At 39.0% G+C, this 18,243-nt stretch overlaps 1 protein-coding gene across 2 annotated transcripts in view; it reads right to left on the bottom strand.

Moving 5' to 3' along the window:
- Positions 1 to 18,243, bottom strand: part of LOC107748802 (chloride channel protein 1-like) — a 45,036-nt gene that overhangs the window by 1,545 nt on the left and 25,248 nt on the right. For both annotated transcript variants that reach the window (XM_016563765.1, XM_016563774.1), the window contains 16 exons: positions 16,708 to 16,785; positions 15,626 to 15,704; positions 12,885 to 13,010; positions 12,180 to 12,264; positions 11,909 to 12,010; positions 11,644 to 11,728; positions 10,997 to 11,152; positions 10,833 to 10,902; positions 6,070 to 6,180; positions 5,716 to 5,929; positions 5,369 to 5,502; positions 2,860 to 3,041; positions 2,564 to 2,645; positions 2,238 to 2,314; positions 1,362 to 1,406; positions 1,117 to 1,221 (listed from right to left, as the gene is read on the bottom strand). In XM_016563765.1, coding sequence (XP_016419251.1) covers positions 1,117 to 1,221; positions 1,362 to 1,406; positions 2,238 to 2,314; positions 2,564 to 2,645; positions 2,860 to 3,041; positions 5,369 to 5,502; positions 5,716 to 5,929; positions 6,070 to 6,180; positions 10,833 to 10,902; positions 10,997 to 11,152; positions 11,644 to 11,728; positions 11,909 to 12,010; positions 12,180 to 12,264; positions 12,885 to 13,010; positions 15,626 to 15,704; positions 16,708 to 16,785 — 1,731 coding nt within the window. The remainder of the gene's footprint in view (positions 1 to 1,116; positions 1,222 to 1,361; positions 1,407 to 2,237; positions 2,315 to 2,563; positions 2,646 to 2,859; positions 3,042 to 5,368; positions 5,503 to 5,715; positions 5,930 to 6,069; positions 6,181 to 10,832; positions 10,903 to 10,996; positions 11,153 to 11,643; positions 11,729 to 11,908; positions 12,011 to 12,179; positions 12,265 to 12,884; positions 13,011 to 15,625; positions 15,705 to 16,707; positions 16,786 to 18,243) is intronic.

Raw genomic sequence — 18,243 nt, 5'->3', positions numbered from 1 at the left:
CCGAGGTACGTACCGAACTGTCATATTTGTGTACCGTTACACCCCTAATATATATACATATATATATATATATATATATCCATTGCAGCTTAAAAATTCATGTGTAATAAATTCTATGTTGAATCAAATAAAATATTTCTTTCTAAAACTACTTTTTGCCTATTTGATGCTTTTCACATTTAACACAAAAATGACTTTTGGGAGTAATTTCTCTGCCAAATTTGATGTGTGATTAATTTACAATTAATTATATTAATTAATCACCACATTAAATAAAATATCAAAATAAAACTGTATTTTATATAAGAGACCCGTTTACTGAATTCCTGAATGAATCAGCTGTTTGAATGAATCGAATGAATGAATGAATGACTCAATGAATTACTCATTAGGACATTTACTGCCACCTACTGGCAGTTTTAGTTTCTTATTTAGTTTTACTTATATACAGTATATATATACACCCCTAATATATATACATATATATATATATATATATATCCATTGCAGCTTAAAAATTCATGTGTAATAAATTCTATGTTGAATCAAATAAAATATTTCTTTCTAAAACTACTTTTTGCCTATTTGATGCTTTTCACATTTAACACAAAAATGACTTTTGGGAGTAATTTCTCTGCCAAATTTGATGTGTGATTAATTTACAATTAATTATATTAATTAATCACCACATTAAATAAAATATCAAAATAAAACTGTATTTTATATAATAATAATTTCTTTATTATTATTATTATTATATGAATGTAAATGTTTATAAATATAGTAACTAATTTTAAATTTATTTTTAAATAAATTAATTTTTTGTGGTTTATTTTTTTGTGTTCTTTTTTTTGAATATCTAATAAGAAGAAAATAAAAACTTATAATAATTTTTGTGTTTTGGGGCTTATACAGTTAAACTCCTGAATGCAGGATATAATGATGTTGTTTTTATAAAAAAAAAACATTTCCCTGAGGGCATGAATTAATGAGAGCTTTGGACTGACATTCACATACAGATAAAAGTCTAAATCATGATTCACTTGGCAAAACATAAATCCTTAATATAATACACGGCATTTCATATGCGATGATCACAATCGGATTGTGGATTACCTTATGCAAAGATGTTCTCTCCACCAGCTGAAAAGGTGAGGGGTCAACACGGATCTGATCAATGTCAATGGGCTTATCCAGCTCTTCCTCTTCCCAGGCTTTGATCTGAACACCCCAATACAACATAATCAGGGTCAGGATGTCACTGCGAGTGACTGACAGCTCACAGACAGCTTTGGAACTGATGTGCTAATTGTGGCCGTCTGTCTGAACTGCAGTGGAAATAAATCAATTCATCACCGTACCTCTTCAGGAGTCATGTTCTCAACTACAGGAGGAGCTGCAGGGCTCTACAGAGAGAGGAATGAGAGGTAGACAGAGGGTCAGAAGTAGTACATGAATGTTCACTAAAAAAATTCACTAAAAATAACCTCGTAAATTTTTCATCTTGTTTAGTGACTCCAAATGCCCTACACAACATGTTTGATGCCACCTGCTGGTGTGAGCTGATCATTTTGGAAAGTAAAAGGACAAAATGTGTCACACCTGGATTTTAAAATGCAAGAATATATAAATGTGAGATTTCTCTCTATTCACAGTTAAAATATACAAGCTACATCGTTAAACAGAAATTGTTAAAGAAATATTTTACATGGAAGAACAGAACCAAAAGTTAAAAGCAATTAATTTTATTTACCAAGACAGATGGTTATTGTATGAAATCATGATTATGACACCAATTAAATATCATAAGTCTATAATTTTTGGCATTTATGTAATTGACTGAGCAGATATATATTCTATTTTTCCCTTTTTCCAGTTTGCTGGTTTATTATTTTGTACTGTTATTTTTTTTTTACTATATACGTTTTAAGGGAGTAAAAAGTAATAAATAAAAAAAATAGTGTGCACTCTCAGGCTTCTCAGGATCCACATGCTGTCAAATACATAGACAATAATTTATAAAATATTTACAATGGAGGTCTATGGGCAAAGCCACATAATTTTAAAATAAAATAAAATCGATTTTACAAAATGAAAGATATAATTATTGTCTGAGATAATTAACAGCATGTCATAGATGATTTCCTGCTTTAAACTCGTGTACTCATGTTAACTCTAATCATGTCTTCAGCCAGTTGCACTGTCCTTGTAAGTGACAATAATGCTAAAAGACACACCTCCGGCTCAGTCTGCCCTGATGAGGAAGATGAGGACAAAAGACGACGAAGAGTCCTCCTCATAGACTGTAGGGCACCTGTTACATAAATAACACTGGTTCACTATTTAATTGTGACTATTTAAAAGACTTATTTAAGTCTATTAAGACTACTTAAGTCTTGATATCACAAACCTCTTCTGGTAAACATTTACATAGCTGGTAGAAATGAGCTTGAATTCTAACACAAGGTCTGTATGTTGAATTGTTGAATTGATGTAGAGTTGGATACTGATCAGCAAGAACATTTGCGAACTTGTTGCCAGGTAACAATAAACATACACTCACCAGATGTGGTGTGATTTGTGGAGACGTCTGTGGTTTTGGTGGACCCCAGTGGGCCGTTACAATCTTCAGAGACTGTGTTACCCTGTAATCATTTTAGTTACAGCGTAAGATTAGTACACTCCAATTTTTGATTTTCAGAAAAGAACATTTATTTGGCATAAAGCTCTGCTTACTGATGTAAGATCAGAGAACTTAACATCCACCTCTGAGCAAAAACAAACAGAGAACAAAGACGTTCTCTTAGGGGGTTTTCTAGGAACAACAGTGTGTGAGCACACTTTTGGAGCTCCTCTCACCTTGTCTCCATTCTCCTCTCCAATCTCCTCATCCACAAATGTGAAGGACTCCCAATTGACCTGTGACCCCGGGCTGGACACACCCTCACCTCGGATATAAACCCGCCTCTCGATTGAGAGCCACCAATCCAAGGCGGCCTGAAGTTCACATCTCTCAATGGAGCCCAATAGAATCATTGACTCTGGGGAAATAATTGATTTTTTTTTTTAATCAATTTCAAATTTTTGCCTAAAGGAATCATCACACCTACACATATTAGGCAATACTGTTGAAAAGACCAGCTTAGTTGGTCATCATCAGCATACATTAACTAGCTTTTGAACCAGCTTTAACCAGCAAGACATGCCTGGTCAACCAGCTTCATCAGAAAGACCATACTGGTAGACTAGTTAACCAAATTAATTTTGCTGATGAACAGCGTGGCTATGGTGCCGTTTCTGCCTCAGAGGAAAAAAGTCATTGTAAATTTATATCTCATAATTGCAAACTGTAATTGCAATTTTATTTCTCACAGTGTGACTTTGGTAACACTTTAGATAAAAGTTGCTTATTAGCATACATATCACTAGCATATTGGATTTTTATTAGTACTTATAAAACGCATATTAACACATGACCATATTCTAGATCCCTTAACTCTACCCAATACCTGAACATAACTACTATAACAACTACTGTAACTTACTATGAATAAGCAGTAATTAGGAGTTTATTCAGGGAAACTTAGTTAATAGTGAATGTGTTCTCTAAACTAAAGTGTTATTGTGACATTACATCTAACAATTGCGACTGTTTCTCATAATTACTTCACGTAATAGCAACTTTATATATCACAATGTGACTTTATTAACTCACAATTGAGTTTCTCGTAATTGTGATTTTATTTTTTGCAATTGCAACTTTATATCTGATAATGTGATTTTATATATTTTCTCACAATTGTGATTTTTTTTCCTCACATTTGCAACTTTATTTCTGATAATGTCACTATTTGTTATTTTTAACCATCTCACAATTCTTTTTGATTTTTTTCCCTGGTGAAAATGGGCTTGTATACTATATCTTGAAGTATGACTTAAAGGGGTCATATGATGCGATTTCAAGTTTTCCTTTCTCTTTGGAGTGTTACAAGTCATATGTGTATATTTATTCCTTAATTCTCTTGATTTATTAATATTTCACTCACTACTGTACATATCTGCTACATTTGCACTATACCTATTTTGCACATTTGGTATATATAACTGTTTACATTTGCACTGTTTACATTTTCTGTATCATTGTTTGCATTTTGTTAAATGTACATTCTTTGTATGTATGTGTGCACTTCAGTGTGAGAGCAAAAAAATTTCGTTGTACAGCTGTACAATGACAATGAAAAGCTATTCTATTCTATTCAAGGCACAATATGTAAGATTTTTTTTATTAAAATATCCAAAAACCACTAGAACAGTGTTATATATTTTCTTGTGTACTTACACTATCCCAAATGTTTCGAAGAATGTTTAAATCCAGAGAAATAAGCAATTTTAACTAGTGACACGGACCGTGTCCATAGTGTCATTGTGTCGCCTGCCAATGACATCATAACCCCTCGATTTCTGGTTTTGTAGAAAACATGGAAACACTTAAGACGCTTTAATATGTTGTGCGTTTTAATAGACAGGTGATGACCGCACAGAGTAGCATTATAACAGAACTTTCAAATGTATCTAGTATGATAAAACAGCGCTGCTTTTTCCCCCCACATACGCACGACCGGAAGGAGCGGAAGCGGTCGACTGTGGCATAATAAAAGCTCCGCTGCTTTTGAGCCGTGTGTCGTGCTCGTTCAGCGGCCTTGTTTCGCTTCGACGGCTTTCAGCCTCACCCTGCTTCATTCTACTACGTTAATAAATCATTAGCTCATCCATGAACATGATTTCTGCCTAAGTCCAGTCGGATTGCATCGGCTGTGGGGATGAAGACGACAACTCCCATAATTCCACACTCATCAAACTACGCCTTTGCTTCTTTGTTTATTTTGAATACGCGCCCTCTAGTGGCGAAAAATTAGATCATGTTCATTTTTCGTAATTGAAACTTTATATCTTACAATGTGACTATATATCATAACTGAGAATTTAATTGTGACTTTTTTTTGTAACTGTGACTTTCCTGTGACTATTTCCCATAAACTGACTATTTATGATTAGCACAATTACCTTTTTTATTTTTTACTCTGAGGCGGAAATGGGTTTCCGTACTATATCTCGCAGAGTGACTTTATATCTCACAATTACAATCTATTTCAATATGAATTTTTCTTTGTAACTGTGGCTATATTTCTCATAAAGTGACTATTTTTTTCCTCAATTACCACAATGTTTTACTAGATGGATACGGGTTTCCATTCTATGGTGTTCTACCATCTTGAATAGGAAATTCACGCTGGTCTAAACGGTCCTTTTCAATAAGAAATATAATCTGCAATATGAATACAAAGTGGTTTGTTCACCCAACACAGACCTTTGGAGTCGACAAGCGGGATGGTTTTGAGAGACGTGGACTCCAGGAGAGCTTTCAGCTCTCTGTTAGTGGACTGAGGTGACAGAAACTTTATTTTCTTCACCATGATGTCCTCCACAAAGATATTATATTTACTGCCATGCAGAGAAAGAGAGAGACAGATATTTTGTGTCAAAAGACAGTTTCTGTGAATTTTTTCATTTTCCTTCTGTGGGACAGAACCATCAAATAAACCTCTAAAGAAGTTATATTGTTTGAAGGGAAAAGAGGTCAAAGATACTATCATATATTCAGATCCAATATCATGTCTAAAAATTCACCAGTCTCTAGAGATCTGGTAGTGGTACCTGATGTGACCAATGCTGAGCTCTGGAAGATAGGGCAGCTTTTTGACCTGAATAATGGAGTCATAAAGAGAAGGCTGTAGACCCTGTGCCACCATGTTGGCGAGAATCACGGCCACCATCATGGGCAGGATGTGTGAGATTTGACCCGTCAGTTCAAAACAGATGACTGCTGTTGAAACTGTGTGTGTGACGGCTCCTGTCATGGCCGCTGCCCCTACACACACAGGGAGAAGCAGGGGGTCAGATGCAGAAAATTTGAAAGAGGAAGCATACGAGAAGAATAAATCTGCTACTTTAAGAGTAAAAATTTATTTTAGGGGTGTAGGACTAGCTGGAAGGGGAATATTTGCAAACCTATCACTGCATAACCTCCAGGCAGGATTTGGTACACAATCCCATCAAACAGAATTCCGTTCGGAAACAGAGTGGCCATGATCTCACCCACCAAGCGGCCGAATGCTGCTCCTGCTTGTTGAAACACATTAATATTATCTCAGTCACATTACAATTAAAATTAATATATGAATCTCATTATGTAATTATTTTTACCCTGCAAAGCCTACGGTATCATATTTGCTATGCAAATTTCTAATCTAAGGCCTCTAAATTATTAACGTGATCAAAACTTTGCTGAAAAATCTGTTGTCTTCTGTCATCTGATTGATAGTTTTTACGTTTTAGCAACCTTTTAGCCTATATACCTTTTAGTATAGCTAATTATAAATTTGTCCACATGGTACACGTCTTTTTGATGTGAAATCTTTACAAATTTTAATGAAGTAAATGCATGAACACCTTTTATATTGTTAGTACTATTTCAAGAAGCTACTAAAGCTACTTGTACTTCCATACATCATTTTTAGAAAAATCATTTTAAAATGTGAGTATCGAATATGATACATCTGGCTTTTGAGGAATGTTTATTTTTACATATCTCCCTCATCATTGTATTGTACTGAATTATATGTTTTGCCCCCACAATAAGAAAACTCCAGAGCTTTAATCATAAAACTAAGCATTTAAATATCATCTTACGAACCTACTGCTATTATTGAAAGATATAGCATGAAAACTGATATTTATATGCATTTTAAATAAGCAGTCTGCTATTCTGTTATAAACATCTGATTTACATTACAATTTACCAGAATTGCATCTTACTTTGGCCAAATAAATATCAGCAATTGAACTAAAGTGCATATTTTTGCTCTATTTTGGTCCTCTGAATAAAATCGAGGTGTTTTTTCCATAAGCATGAGCACCATATTCTACTTGTCACGATCACCAGCTGGAGTGCCCATGAGCTCCTCTAGAGAGCACTCCATCCTGTACCTTGCCATTCACTCAGGACTCCATTTCCCATAATCCTTTGCCCGGACTCATCAGCACTCATTACCAGTTCACAGCTGCCTCTTATTAGTAAGACTATAAGAATAGCACATACACACTCTCTCTTCGCTGGTGATTGAATGTTGATTAGCTCTTCCATGTTTCCTAGTTTCCGTGTTTCTAGTTTCCCTTTTTCCTTGCCTTCGTGTTTTGAACCCTGCACTGTTTCCATGTTTATGATAGTTTGCTGCCTGCCCTGACCATTGCCTGACTTGTGGATTACTCTTTTGCCTTTTCCCTGGATGCGTTTGTTTGCTGGTGTTTGACACTGCCTGTTCTGACTACGCTCTATGGAATAAAGCCCGCTCGTGGATCCCCACTTTGTTGTTACGCCTCCCTTCGTTACAGAATCACCAGCCACACCCGGATACAGCGGCTTTTTGAGCACTCCAGGCCAATCATGGACCCAGTCGATCAGCTTCTTCACCTTCGGCAAAAGGATATTCTGTGAATTCTCGTACTGTGTGTCGTTTCATGATGAGATTTTGTTTTTAGGACTTGTTCCGTTTTGGACTCAATGAGCCAACTAAGTTATTGTTATCTGGAGGGGAATTTAATGGTAGTTTGAGGGACCTCATGGATTATTTTCTACTGTTATGTGGCTCTCCTTTCACCGTGGGAGAGGCAGAACCTCTTCCCAACATGGCCGCCAGCCCGGAAACTCTTCACAAAATGGCTGCCAGCCCAGAGACTGTTCATAAAATGGCTTCCATCCCAGAGACTTATCACAAAATGGCTGCCAACACAGAGACTTTTCATAAGATGGCTGCCAGCCCAGAGTCTCGTCCCCTCATGACCGCCGTTCCAAAACCTCTTCCCATCATGGCTGCTGTTTTAGAGCCTCGTCCCATCATGGCCACCGTTCCAGAGCCTCGACCCGTCATGGCCGCCGTTCCAGAGACTCGTCCCGTCATGGCCGCCGTTCCAGAGCTTCGTCCCGTCATGGCCGCCGTTCCAGAGCCTCATCCCGTCATGGCCGCCGTTCCAGAGCCTCGTCCCGTCATGGCGGCCATTCCAGAGCCTCGTCCCGTCATGGCCACCGTTCCTGAGCCAAGCCAAAGCCTGCTCACGTCAAGCCTGCCAAGCCAGCGTCTGCTTACGTCATGTGTTCCAAGCCAGGGCCTCTCCACAACATGGCCACCACTCGAGCCTGTTCACGTCAGGGCCTTTATGGATGTCAGTCAGTCAGTCTTAAGCCAGTCTTCAGCCATCCTGGATGCCACTCCAGTGTTCCAGAGCATCGTGAATGTTGCATTTGAAGAAAGTCAGTCCCACGGAGTTCGAGACTGAGACAGAGAAGGCTCCTGATCCCGAGTCTAGCCTGGAGAGGGCTTCTGTTCCCGAGTTTGGCCCAGAAAGGGCTTCTGTTCCAGAGTTTAGTCCAGAGAGGGCTTCTGTTGCTGAGTCTAGCTCAGAGATGATTTCAGTCCATGACCACTGCCCCAAGTTTATTTCCACTCTTGAACTCAGTCTTGTGTCTGCTTCAGCCTTGGAACAAAGCTCAGTGTTTGTTCCAGCCCCTGATCTTAGTCTAGTGAGGTCTTCAGCTCCTAAGTACAGTACAAAGATGGCTTTAGTTCCTGAATCTGCTCCCGAGTCCACTCTAGTTCTAGAGTCTGCTCCAGAATTAGCTGGATTCTCTGAATCTATTTCCGAGCCTCCTCCAGCCCCCGAGTTTGCTCCAGATCTCACTCCTGTCCATGGGTCCGCTCCCGAGTCGGCTCCAGTCTATGAGTCTGATCTAGAACCCGCTCTAGTCCATGAAAATGAGCCAGAGTTCACCCATAGTCTAAGAGTCTGATCCAGAGTCCGCTCCAACTTACAAGTCTGTCCCAGAGCTCACTCCAGCCCTTGAATCTGTCCCAGAGTCCGCTCCTGTTCCCCCTGAGGTGGCAACTTCTGTTGCAGAACCTCCTCTGATAGTAGCAGCATGGTCTTTCCGAGCTCATGGTGTTCCCCGTCTCCTCTGTTCCTATCACGGACACTATGTTTGTACTCTCCCTGTTTCCTGATGCCTCTGTTACGGCCACAAGTGTCGTCTCTGAACTCTCTGTATCCATTGAAGCTCCTGTTGCTACCGCTGCAGAACCTCCAGAGGTGGCGGGGGTGTTCACTTCACCTCCTTTTAGGACAGGGGTGTCCACTTATGAATTCTATGTCTGTCCTGACAAGGTCATGGAGACCGTCAGTGAATCCCCTGTCATACCCGTCTCAGCCATAGAAACCGTTCATGAACTTTCGGCCCTGCCTGTCACCAAGACTGCTTCTGAATTCACTCAATGTCCTGTCCCGGTCAAGAAGGCCGTTTCTGAACTCTCAGTCTGTCCTGTCACAATTATGGGGACCGTTTCTGAACTCTTAGTCTATCCTATTATGGCTAAGAAGGTCGTTTCTAAGCTCCCAGTTTGTCCTGTCACGGCCATGGAGGCCGTCTATGAACTCACTACCTGTCCTGTTACAGTCAAGGAGATCGTCTGTGAATTCTCTGCCTGTCCTGTCACGGCTATGGAGGCCGTCTGTGAACTCTCTGCCTGCCTTGTTACGGCTGTAGAGGCCGTTGTTAATCTCTCTGTGCTCTCTGTTCCAGTTTTACTTGATCCACCTTGGTCTTCTGCACCATCAGCTCCACCCTGGTGGTCGTCTACTCCACCGTGGGGATCTTCAGACCCGTCTGTTCTGCTGTGGTGGTTGTCTGCTTCACCGTGGGTATCTTTGGACCTGTCTGCTCAGCTGTGGTGGTCTTCTGCTCCACCATGGTGGTCTTCAGTTCCACACTGGTAGTGTTCTGCTCCGCCCTGGTATTCTTTAGCTCCGCTTTGGTGGACTTCGGTTCCGCTTGCTCCACCCTGGTGCTCTTCAGCTCTGCCTCCTCTGCCCTGGTGGTCTTTGGCTCTGGCCGGGCTCCCTGCTCCACCGGCTCCGCTTTGGCTTCCTGTTCCGCAGGCTCTGCCTCAGTCTCCTGTTCCTCCCCTTCCTCATGGACCTGGCCCTCCATCCTCTTGGGGCTCTGTCACGATCACCAGCTGGAGTGCCCATGAGCTCCCCTAGAGGGCACTCCATCCTGTACCTTGTCATTCACTCAGGACTCCATTTCCCATAATCCTTTGTACGGACTCATCAGCACTCATTACCAGTTCACAGCTGCCTCTTATTAGTAAGACTATAAGAATAGCACTCACACACTCTCTCTTCGCTGGTGACTGAATGTTGATTAACTCTTCCATGTTTCGTAGTTTCCGTGTTTCTAGTTGCCTTCGTGTTTTGATCTCTGAACTGTTTCCTTGTTTATGATTGTTTGCTGCCTGCCCTGACCATTGCCTGACTTGTGGATTACTCTTTTGCCTTTGCCCTGGATGTGTTTGTTTGCTGGTGTTTGACCCTGCCTGTTCTGACTACACTCTATGGAATAAAGCCCGCACGTGGATCCCCACTTTGTTGCCACGCCTCCCTTCATTACACTACTATATCAAGCTATATGACACATGAAAGTATAAAAATATGCACTTTTTTAGATTTAAAAAAATTATAATTTAACTGTTCCATTTAAATATATATATATGCATTTTTTTGACTATTATTTTACAAGTCAGGCTTCACAAGATTAATATTATACTAGCCATACCCACTAAATGAGATATAAACAAAATGATACTTCCAATATAGTAAGCAAAATTAATTGCTAGGTCTCAGAATGTTACATGATAAGCTAATAAAATAGAATGACTGACCCAATATAAAAACAGGCATGAAGGCTCCAGAAGGGACTGGCATTGTAGTAGAAACCGCAGACATCCAGAACTATAAGCGCACGGAAGACAAAAAGGAAATGAGCATTTACACAGCATACATGATGGAATTTGGTTACAGAAATATTTCTTCAACAAATGAGCACCTTCATGACGAAGAAGAGGAGAAGGATGACGAAGACGCTGACTTGTGGGTGGAGCCAGGCAGCAGAGCGACCCAATCCAGGTGGAGCTGGTGAACCCCAGATCTTTGTCCACGTGAAGTTATCAAACAGTGAATTAATGCACTCTCTGGGCATCAGCTGCTTGACAAAAGAGAAACAGAGACTCCACATATAAAAGACTTCCAAAGGACTCATTCACGATGTAGCAGTGAAGGGAAACAGCAGCTGCCTGGTGAGTCTCAAGCAGCTCTTTAATGACAGTGTTATGGTTCAATAAACTAGCTAATCTAGGCTAAATTTTGTTACAATGAAGTAGCCATATTCAGAAGGTGAAATCCCTTTCTCTTATGGAATGGTGTTGTAACTGGTACGTAGGTAATCTCACAATTTAAAGGTGAAATTTTTACACAAAAAATGAAAACCAATCTCTGGAAATATCAGTAATATGATAAATATGCATATCAGATTAATAAAAACCAAATAATTCAGTGCATGTTCAAAGGCTGTTTTTAAAATTTGGTTCTTGCAAACAAAAGAAAAGGCTTCTGAACTGGTTAAGTTTCAGTAACACTGCTCTATGGACATCTGCTTAAAATGTATGTGTGCAGTATATCCAAGCAAATACACACCTCTCCAGCCATGAACTGGCCGAAGCCCGGAGGAAATGTGAAGGAGGCTATAATTAGTGTCACTGCACCAGGGTAAATCAACCGGCTACAACAAACAAACACACACAGATATAATTACTACTGTAATAGTGTATGATCATAATATTTTGATGTTATTAATGTCACTGTCAATGTCATATGCAATACAAGAGAAATAATAGAACAATAAATTAATTTTAAAGTTAAAACTGGTTTGTAAAATGAGTTTGTGTAAATGGTGACTTGCTGTTTTGTGAGGAATCCTGTAAGCGCCGTCGGTCTCCTCATGATCAGAACAACTTGTCTGTTCAGATAGACAAAGAACGCCCCTAGAAACCCACATGAGATCCTACAAACACAAACACAAACACATTTAGAAACGTCACCAAGAGATCAAAAATTGTGACATCTATTTGAAGATACATTATATTCAACAATCATTTTAGATGCACATATACATAATTAATAACTACACATACTGTACATACATATACATAGACACACACTAACCCACACACCCGATTATTGCAAAAGCTGGCAGTTCCTGAAGGTCAAAGGGGAAATCCATACGAAAGTTTGTACGAAACAGTGCTGTTATCGTAACTGTGGAAAAAAACAAACATGTTTTAGTCATATTTAAGCAAAATCACTGTTGTTCTGAATATCAGTGCTGATATTTACAACTACAAAAAGTATGCATGTGTAATATTGCGTTTATACAACAGTTCAATAAACATTGTTAATATTAAGTAGATGCAATTTGACACTTTGCCTATTTTTTCCTCCAATTAAATAGTTACACATGAAGATAAAGCATGATGAAATGATTGCGTGACTTCAAGCCAATAATGATGTCTGTTTACTGAAACACAATTATATGGAAAGAAATAGTAGAGTGAATAATTCAGTGACTCACTCACATCTACTGCTGTAACAATATAACCTGCAAAATAAGTCCCTGAAAAATCCCGACCACCGAAAGTCTGTCTGAAACATGCAAACGCACAAGCAGGCTGACAGAAACTGTAAAAGGTCTCGGTGCTGTTGGACTGTACATCAGCACTTTTGGAACATTGCTTGGCTGATCAAAACTGAGGGCTGGAAATAAATGTTGTAGAATGTATTTCATTTATAGAGCTCAGTAAGCAGTGGACAGCTTGACATGTAGCATGAAATTAATTTACTATTCATTTATCATATCTGCTTGTGTGTGTGCATCTCACCAGAATCTTTGTTCCACACTGACAGTACTCGGAATATGAAGGCACTGAATGTGGCAGCGAAATATCCTCTCCAGTAATTCCTCACTGCAAAATATGTTGACGTGACCTCAATACTGAACAACACACCTGAGAGATAGAGAGAGCAAGAGTAAAAATAGATAAAAAAGAAAGTTAAATAACAGCAGAGAAAGCAATTTAGAGAGAGAACATGAGCGTGCAAGAGAGGTGAATAGTAATAACAAAAACAAATAATAATAATAATAGTTGAAAATAATTATCAATTGTTAAATAATTTGATTAATAATAAAACAATTAAAAATACTGCAAAAGTAATGACTGTTTTCAAACAGATTTCCCAAAACACTCTCCCCATCTGCCATTGGTCAATCAAACAGTTAGCCCTGCCCAAAACTCACTGTATTGGTTGAGACAGTTGCTGTGTCAGGCTGGTCAGTATGCACAAACAAACCACCAAAGTAATAGAATGCCATACATTTGGGTTCCATGAGTAAAAGTCCCATTCATTTTCTCCATAGGTTAATTGGGTAGCACTTTAGTATAGGGACCAATTCTCACTATTAACTACTTGCTTATTAGCATGCAGTCATAATATATTGGCTGTTTATTAGTACTTACAAAGCACATATTCTGCACCACCATATTCTACATCCCTAATCCTACCCAATACCTAAACTTAACAACTACCTTACTAACTATTAATAAGCAGCAAATTAGGAGTTTATTGAGGCAAAAGTCATCGTTAACAGTTTGTTAATGGGCGAGAATTGGACCTTAAAATAAAGTGTAATCTGATAATTTATAAGCCTTTAAAGGCAGACCTACTGTGAATTATGAAAGGTCATTAATACTTTTGTTGAAGCTATCAGTTCGCACTATTTCAACTTATTTCTTAGATAACGGTGTTTAATGCAAGCGGCAACCTCCCGCTCTCTCTCGTGAAGCCAACACGGAAGTGACTTAAACTGTAATTCGTCAACTGGCCGCTGGAGGCTGGCTGCAAAAGGGAGTCAATCCCATAGTGACAGGTGGATTGCCGCTGCTGACACTGCCGTCGAGCTAGGTGGGCGTGGCTTCAGCAACAAGCTCCCGCCTTTTTGCCCATTTTCGATTATCCGGGAGTGACGTGCTGCCAAGATGGCGACGGCCCGCTCCGCCCACTTTGAGCTTCAAAAACGCTCTTCAGAAAACTACGGGTGGCGTCACGGACACTACGTCCATGTTTTTATACAGTCTATGGTTTAATGGTGTTATTCCTGGTGAAAAACAACGCTGCCCATGATTCTGTAGAGAAATTCGACGAGCAAATATAAAACAGAAAAACACTTCTGGAACCAAGGCTGCCAAAAAAGTGCACACTAAAAGAGTGGTAACATTGTCTAAGGAATAATTGATGACGGGCCGTTGAATTATTAGAAAATAATGCACACCCAAGGTGGTAATGCGGCCTCAGGGTTTGCATTATTTTCTAATAATTCAATGGACCGGAATCGTTATGCATATACTATGGTTACCACACCTCAAATATTGTTCAGGTATTAAAGACATTCATAAGGTGTTTGTCCTTAAAACGCTCTTGTGAGTAGGATTAATTTCTTACGCATCTCATCCAACACATCCGTTGCTAATTACAAAAAGTCATTTTAGATCTAGTGAGGTTTGAGACGTTGATAGCAGACTAATGCAGTTAATAATGAAGTTATTAGACAGAAAGAGAGAGAAAAAGAGAAAGAGAGAGATTAAGCGTGCATGAATCACCTGAGTCTGTGCGTCTCTCAACAGTGTTCGCAGCAGCGTCTCTACTAATAGCGAAACTGTAAGTTCATCTGTTTCAAGAACAGAGCCGTATTACCTCGCTTGTGAGAAATGACACTCAGCTTTTAAGTTGAGTTTTACTTCTAAAATCATCAGAGCAGCACTGACAACACGTTTCTGTGCGCGTGTATGTTTTCTTCTGTGCACATGTGATTCTTTACTTTATGTGTGTGCGTTTGTATGGGAGAGAGCGTGGAGAAATGTGCTGTCCATACATAATTAAACGTAACTTTGTGGCAAAAACATGAAAAGAATTAGTCATTTTCTTATCCCACTGGTTGCTGTATTTATTTGCTTGGTCTGTGTTGTTGTGGGTTTTGGTTCTTTTGCTGTTGTAAGGACCTTTGAAATAACTGAAATCGTTTGGTGGAGTGATATGGACATGTAATGTGGTCAAGACCTGTCTGGAACTACTTTAATCATGCGTTTCCCTGAAAATAATTGCACACCATAGAACGTTCGTCAACCAATCAGATTCAAGCATTCAACAGCCCCGTAGCATAATATAGTAATAATAAGAGTTATATTACTGTAAAAGTGTACACTTTTTACACTTTATTCAACCTACCAGTGGCTTATAGTTCTTTTTTAGATATTAAGATTATATCTAAGTATTATATAAGTATTTATCTTAAAAAAAAAAAACTTGATGAGAGAGTTATGAAAGCTTCACACACAAACACTTTTTGAAATCCACACGCACTCTCTAAAAGTACTTAAAATGTTCTGGCACACTCTTTATCAAGCTCTCCTCTGAGTGTATACACTCTTTAAGATGCATAAAACATGCACAGCATATGAATTTATAACACACGGGTGCTTTTAACTGTGAAGTGTTGATGACCTAAATTATTCAGCAGGCATCAAGCTGAAAAAGGAAGAGGATAGAAAGAAGGGGAGATTTTTACCTCCAAGGGGAGTCCCAAAACAGCAGCCCACCCCAACAGCACATCCTACTGTCAGTATGTCTGTGTAACCATAGGGGTTCTACTGACACCAAGACAGAAGAGAGAGAAAGAGAGAGAGGGAGTTTGAGGTGAAGGCAGAAAAGAAGAACGAGAGTGTTAGAGGGGATGGAGATGAAGGGATGTAAAAAGAAGAATAGATTAGGAATGTCAGCGGGTACATTGCGTGGGAGGAAGAGAGAAGTAAACATGAAAGAAAAATAAGAAGAAAGAGTACAGCCAAATGGAAAGAGAAATAAAGGGAATGATGGATAAAGAGCAAAGGAAAAACAAAAGGATTATGTGAATACACAATTGTGTGGATTCATTCAAAGAAAGGCAAACCAAAGCTTTACAACACATACCAAGCATAAACACACTAAAAAAGAGAAAGAAGATGAGAGGGATGAACATCATGTTTTAAACTAATATATAGAGTGCATATACATAATACAAAGCAATGCATGCTGGGTAAAAGTGGGCGTGACTTGCCTCCCACTGGGGCAGCGAAACAGGTGGCCACTCCCACCGCACAGGCACACACCAGCAGATCCTGAACATGGGCACTATTCTGGGTAATTTGGGTGGGGTTAAAATAACAGCATCAGGACACACACATCCAAGACACATGCCAAAAAATACCATCACTATTAATACAGACAGACAAAAATAATGAGGTGTTGGGGAGAGACAATGAGACAGGGATAAAAAGAGAATACAGGGAATGAGAGGAGAGAATATGCAATTAGTATGACTAGCATTTATTTCAATTCATAAACATTAGACACACAGACAAATTGTAATATTAAACTGAGTATAACATTCAAAAGCAGTTCATCATAATCCTTAACTGTTGATCAGAGACAGGTTTTGGCATCTGTCTACTCATAAAATAACCCGTGATGGCTGTGGCGTGGAGTGGGAATTTATATGCCAATGAGAGGTAACTTGATCCTAGATCAGCAATTAAGGTCAGCAGCTTCTGAAGAGTAACTCACACTCACACACACACTCAGGCGAACAAATTCACAGGGGCTGGTTTTTACCTCATACACACCGGTGAAGATGGACATGATCTTGCTCAGTACTGCCGCACATATACTGGCAATATGCACAAAAGGACCCTGAGGAGTTAATGGAGGTTATGAATCAATAAAACTGCAGCAGATGAACAATCTATGAGGAGAGTTTATGTAACTAAATTCATTTCTCTGAATCCAACAAAGAGCCGCAATTAGTGATGCAACTGTTTAGCAAGATAACTGAACTAATGAATGAACAGAAGAATATGAGAACAAGAGAATGAGGATGGATGGAAGCACAGACAGGTTTGTAGATAGATAGATAGATAGATAGATAGATAGACAGACAGACAGACAGACAGACAGACAGACAGACAGACAGACAGACAGACAGACAGACAGACAGACAGACAGACAGACAGACCGATAGATACACGGTACGATAGAATGATAGAACGATAGAATGATAGAACGATAAAACGATAGATAGATAGATAGATAGATAGATAGACAGACAGACAGACAGACAGACAGACAGACCGATAGATACACAGTACAATAGAATGATAGAACGATAGATAGATAGATAGACAGACACAGTTTTGTAGATAGACAGACAGACAGAACCTCAGTACTGCCGCACATATACTGGCAATATGCACAAAAGGACCCTGAGGAGTTAATGGAGGTTATGAATCAATAAAACTGCAGCAGATGAACAATCTATGAGGAGAGTTTATGTAACTAAATTCATCTGACTGAATCCAACAAAGAGCCGCAATTAGTGATGCAACTGTTTAGCAAGATAACTGAACTAATGAATGAACAGAAGAATATGAGAACAAGAGAATGAGGATGGATGGAAGCACAGACAGGTTTGTAGATAGATAGATAGATAGATAGATAGATAGACAGACAGACAGACAGACAGACATACAGACCGATAGATACACAGTACGATAGAATGATAGAACGATAGAATGATAGAACGATATAGATAGATAGATAGATAGACAGACAGACAGACAGACAGACAGACAGACAGACAGACCGATAGATACACGGTACGATAGAATGATAGAACGATAGAATGATAGAACGATAAAACGATAGATAGATAGAACGATAGAATGATAGAACGATAAAACGATAGATAGATAGATAGATAGATAGACAGACAGACAGACAGACAGACAGACAGACAGACCGATAGATACACAGTACAATAGAATGATAGAACGATAGATAGATAGATAGACAGACACAGTTTTGTAGATAGACAGACAGACAGAACGATAGATACACAGTACGATAGAATGATAGAACGATAGATAGAACGATCGATAGATAGATAGATAGATAGACAGACAGACATATAGATAGATAGAACGATAGATACACAGAATGATAGATAGACAGATAGATAGATAGATAGATAGACAGATAGAACGATAGATACACAGTACGATAGAACGACAGATAGATAGATAGATAGATAGATAGATAGATAGACAGTACGATAGATAGATAGATAGATAGATAGATAGATAGATAGATAGA

This window comes from Sinocyclocheilus rhinocerous, unplaced genomic scaffold, assembly GCF_001515625.1.
Source record: "Sinocyclocheilus rhinocerous isolate Xijiao unplaced genomic scaffold, SAMN03320098_v1.1 scaffold491, whole genome shotgun sequence".
NCBI classification, from domain to species: Eukaryota; Metazoa; Chordata; class Actinopteri; order Cypriniformes; family Cyprinidae; genus Sinocyclocheilus; species Sinocyclocheilus rhinocerous.
This window is presented reverse-complemented; position numbering and strand designations above follow the sequence as displayed.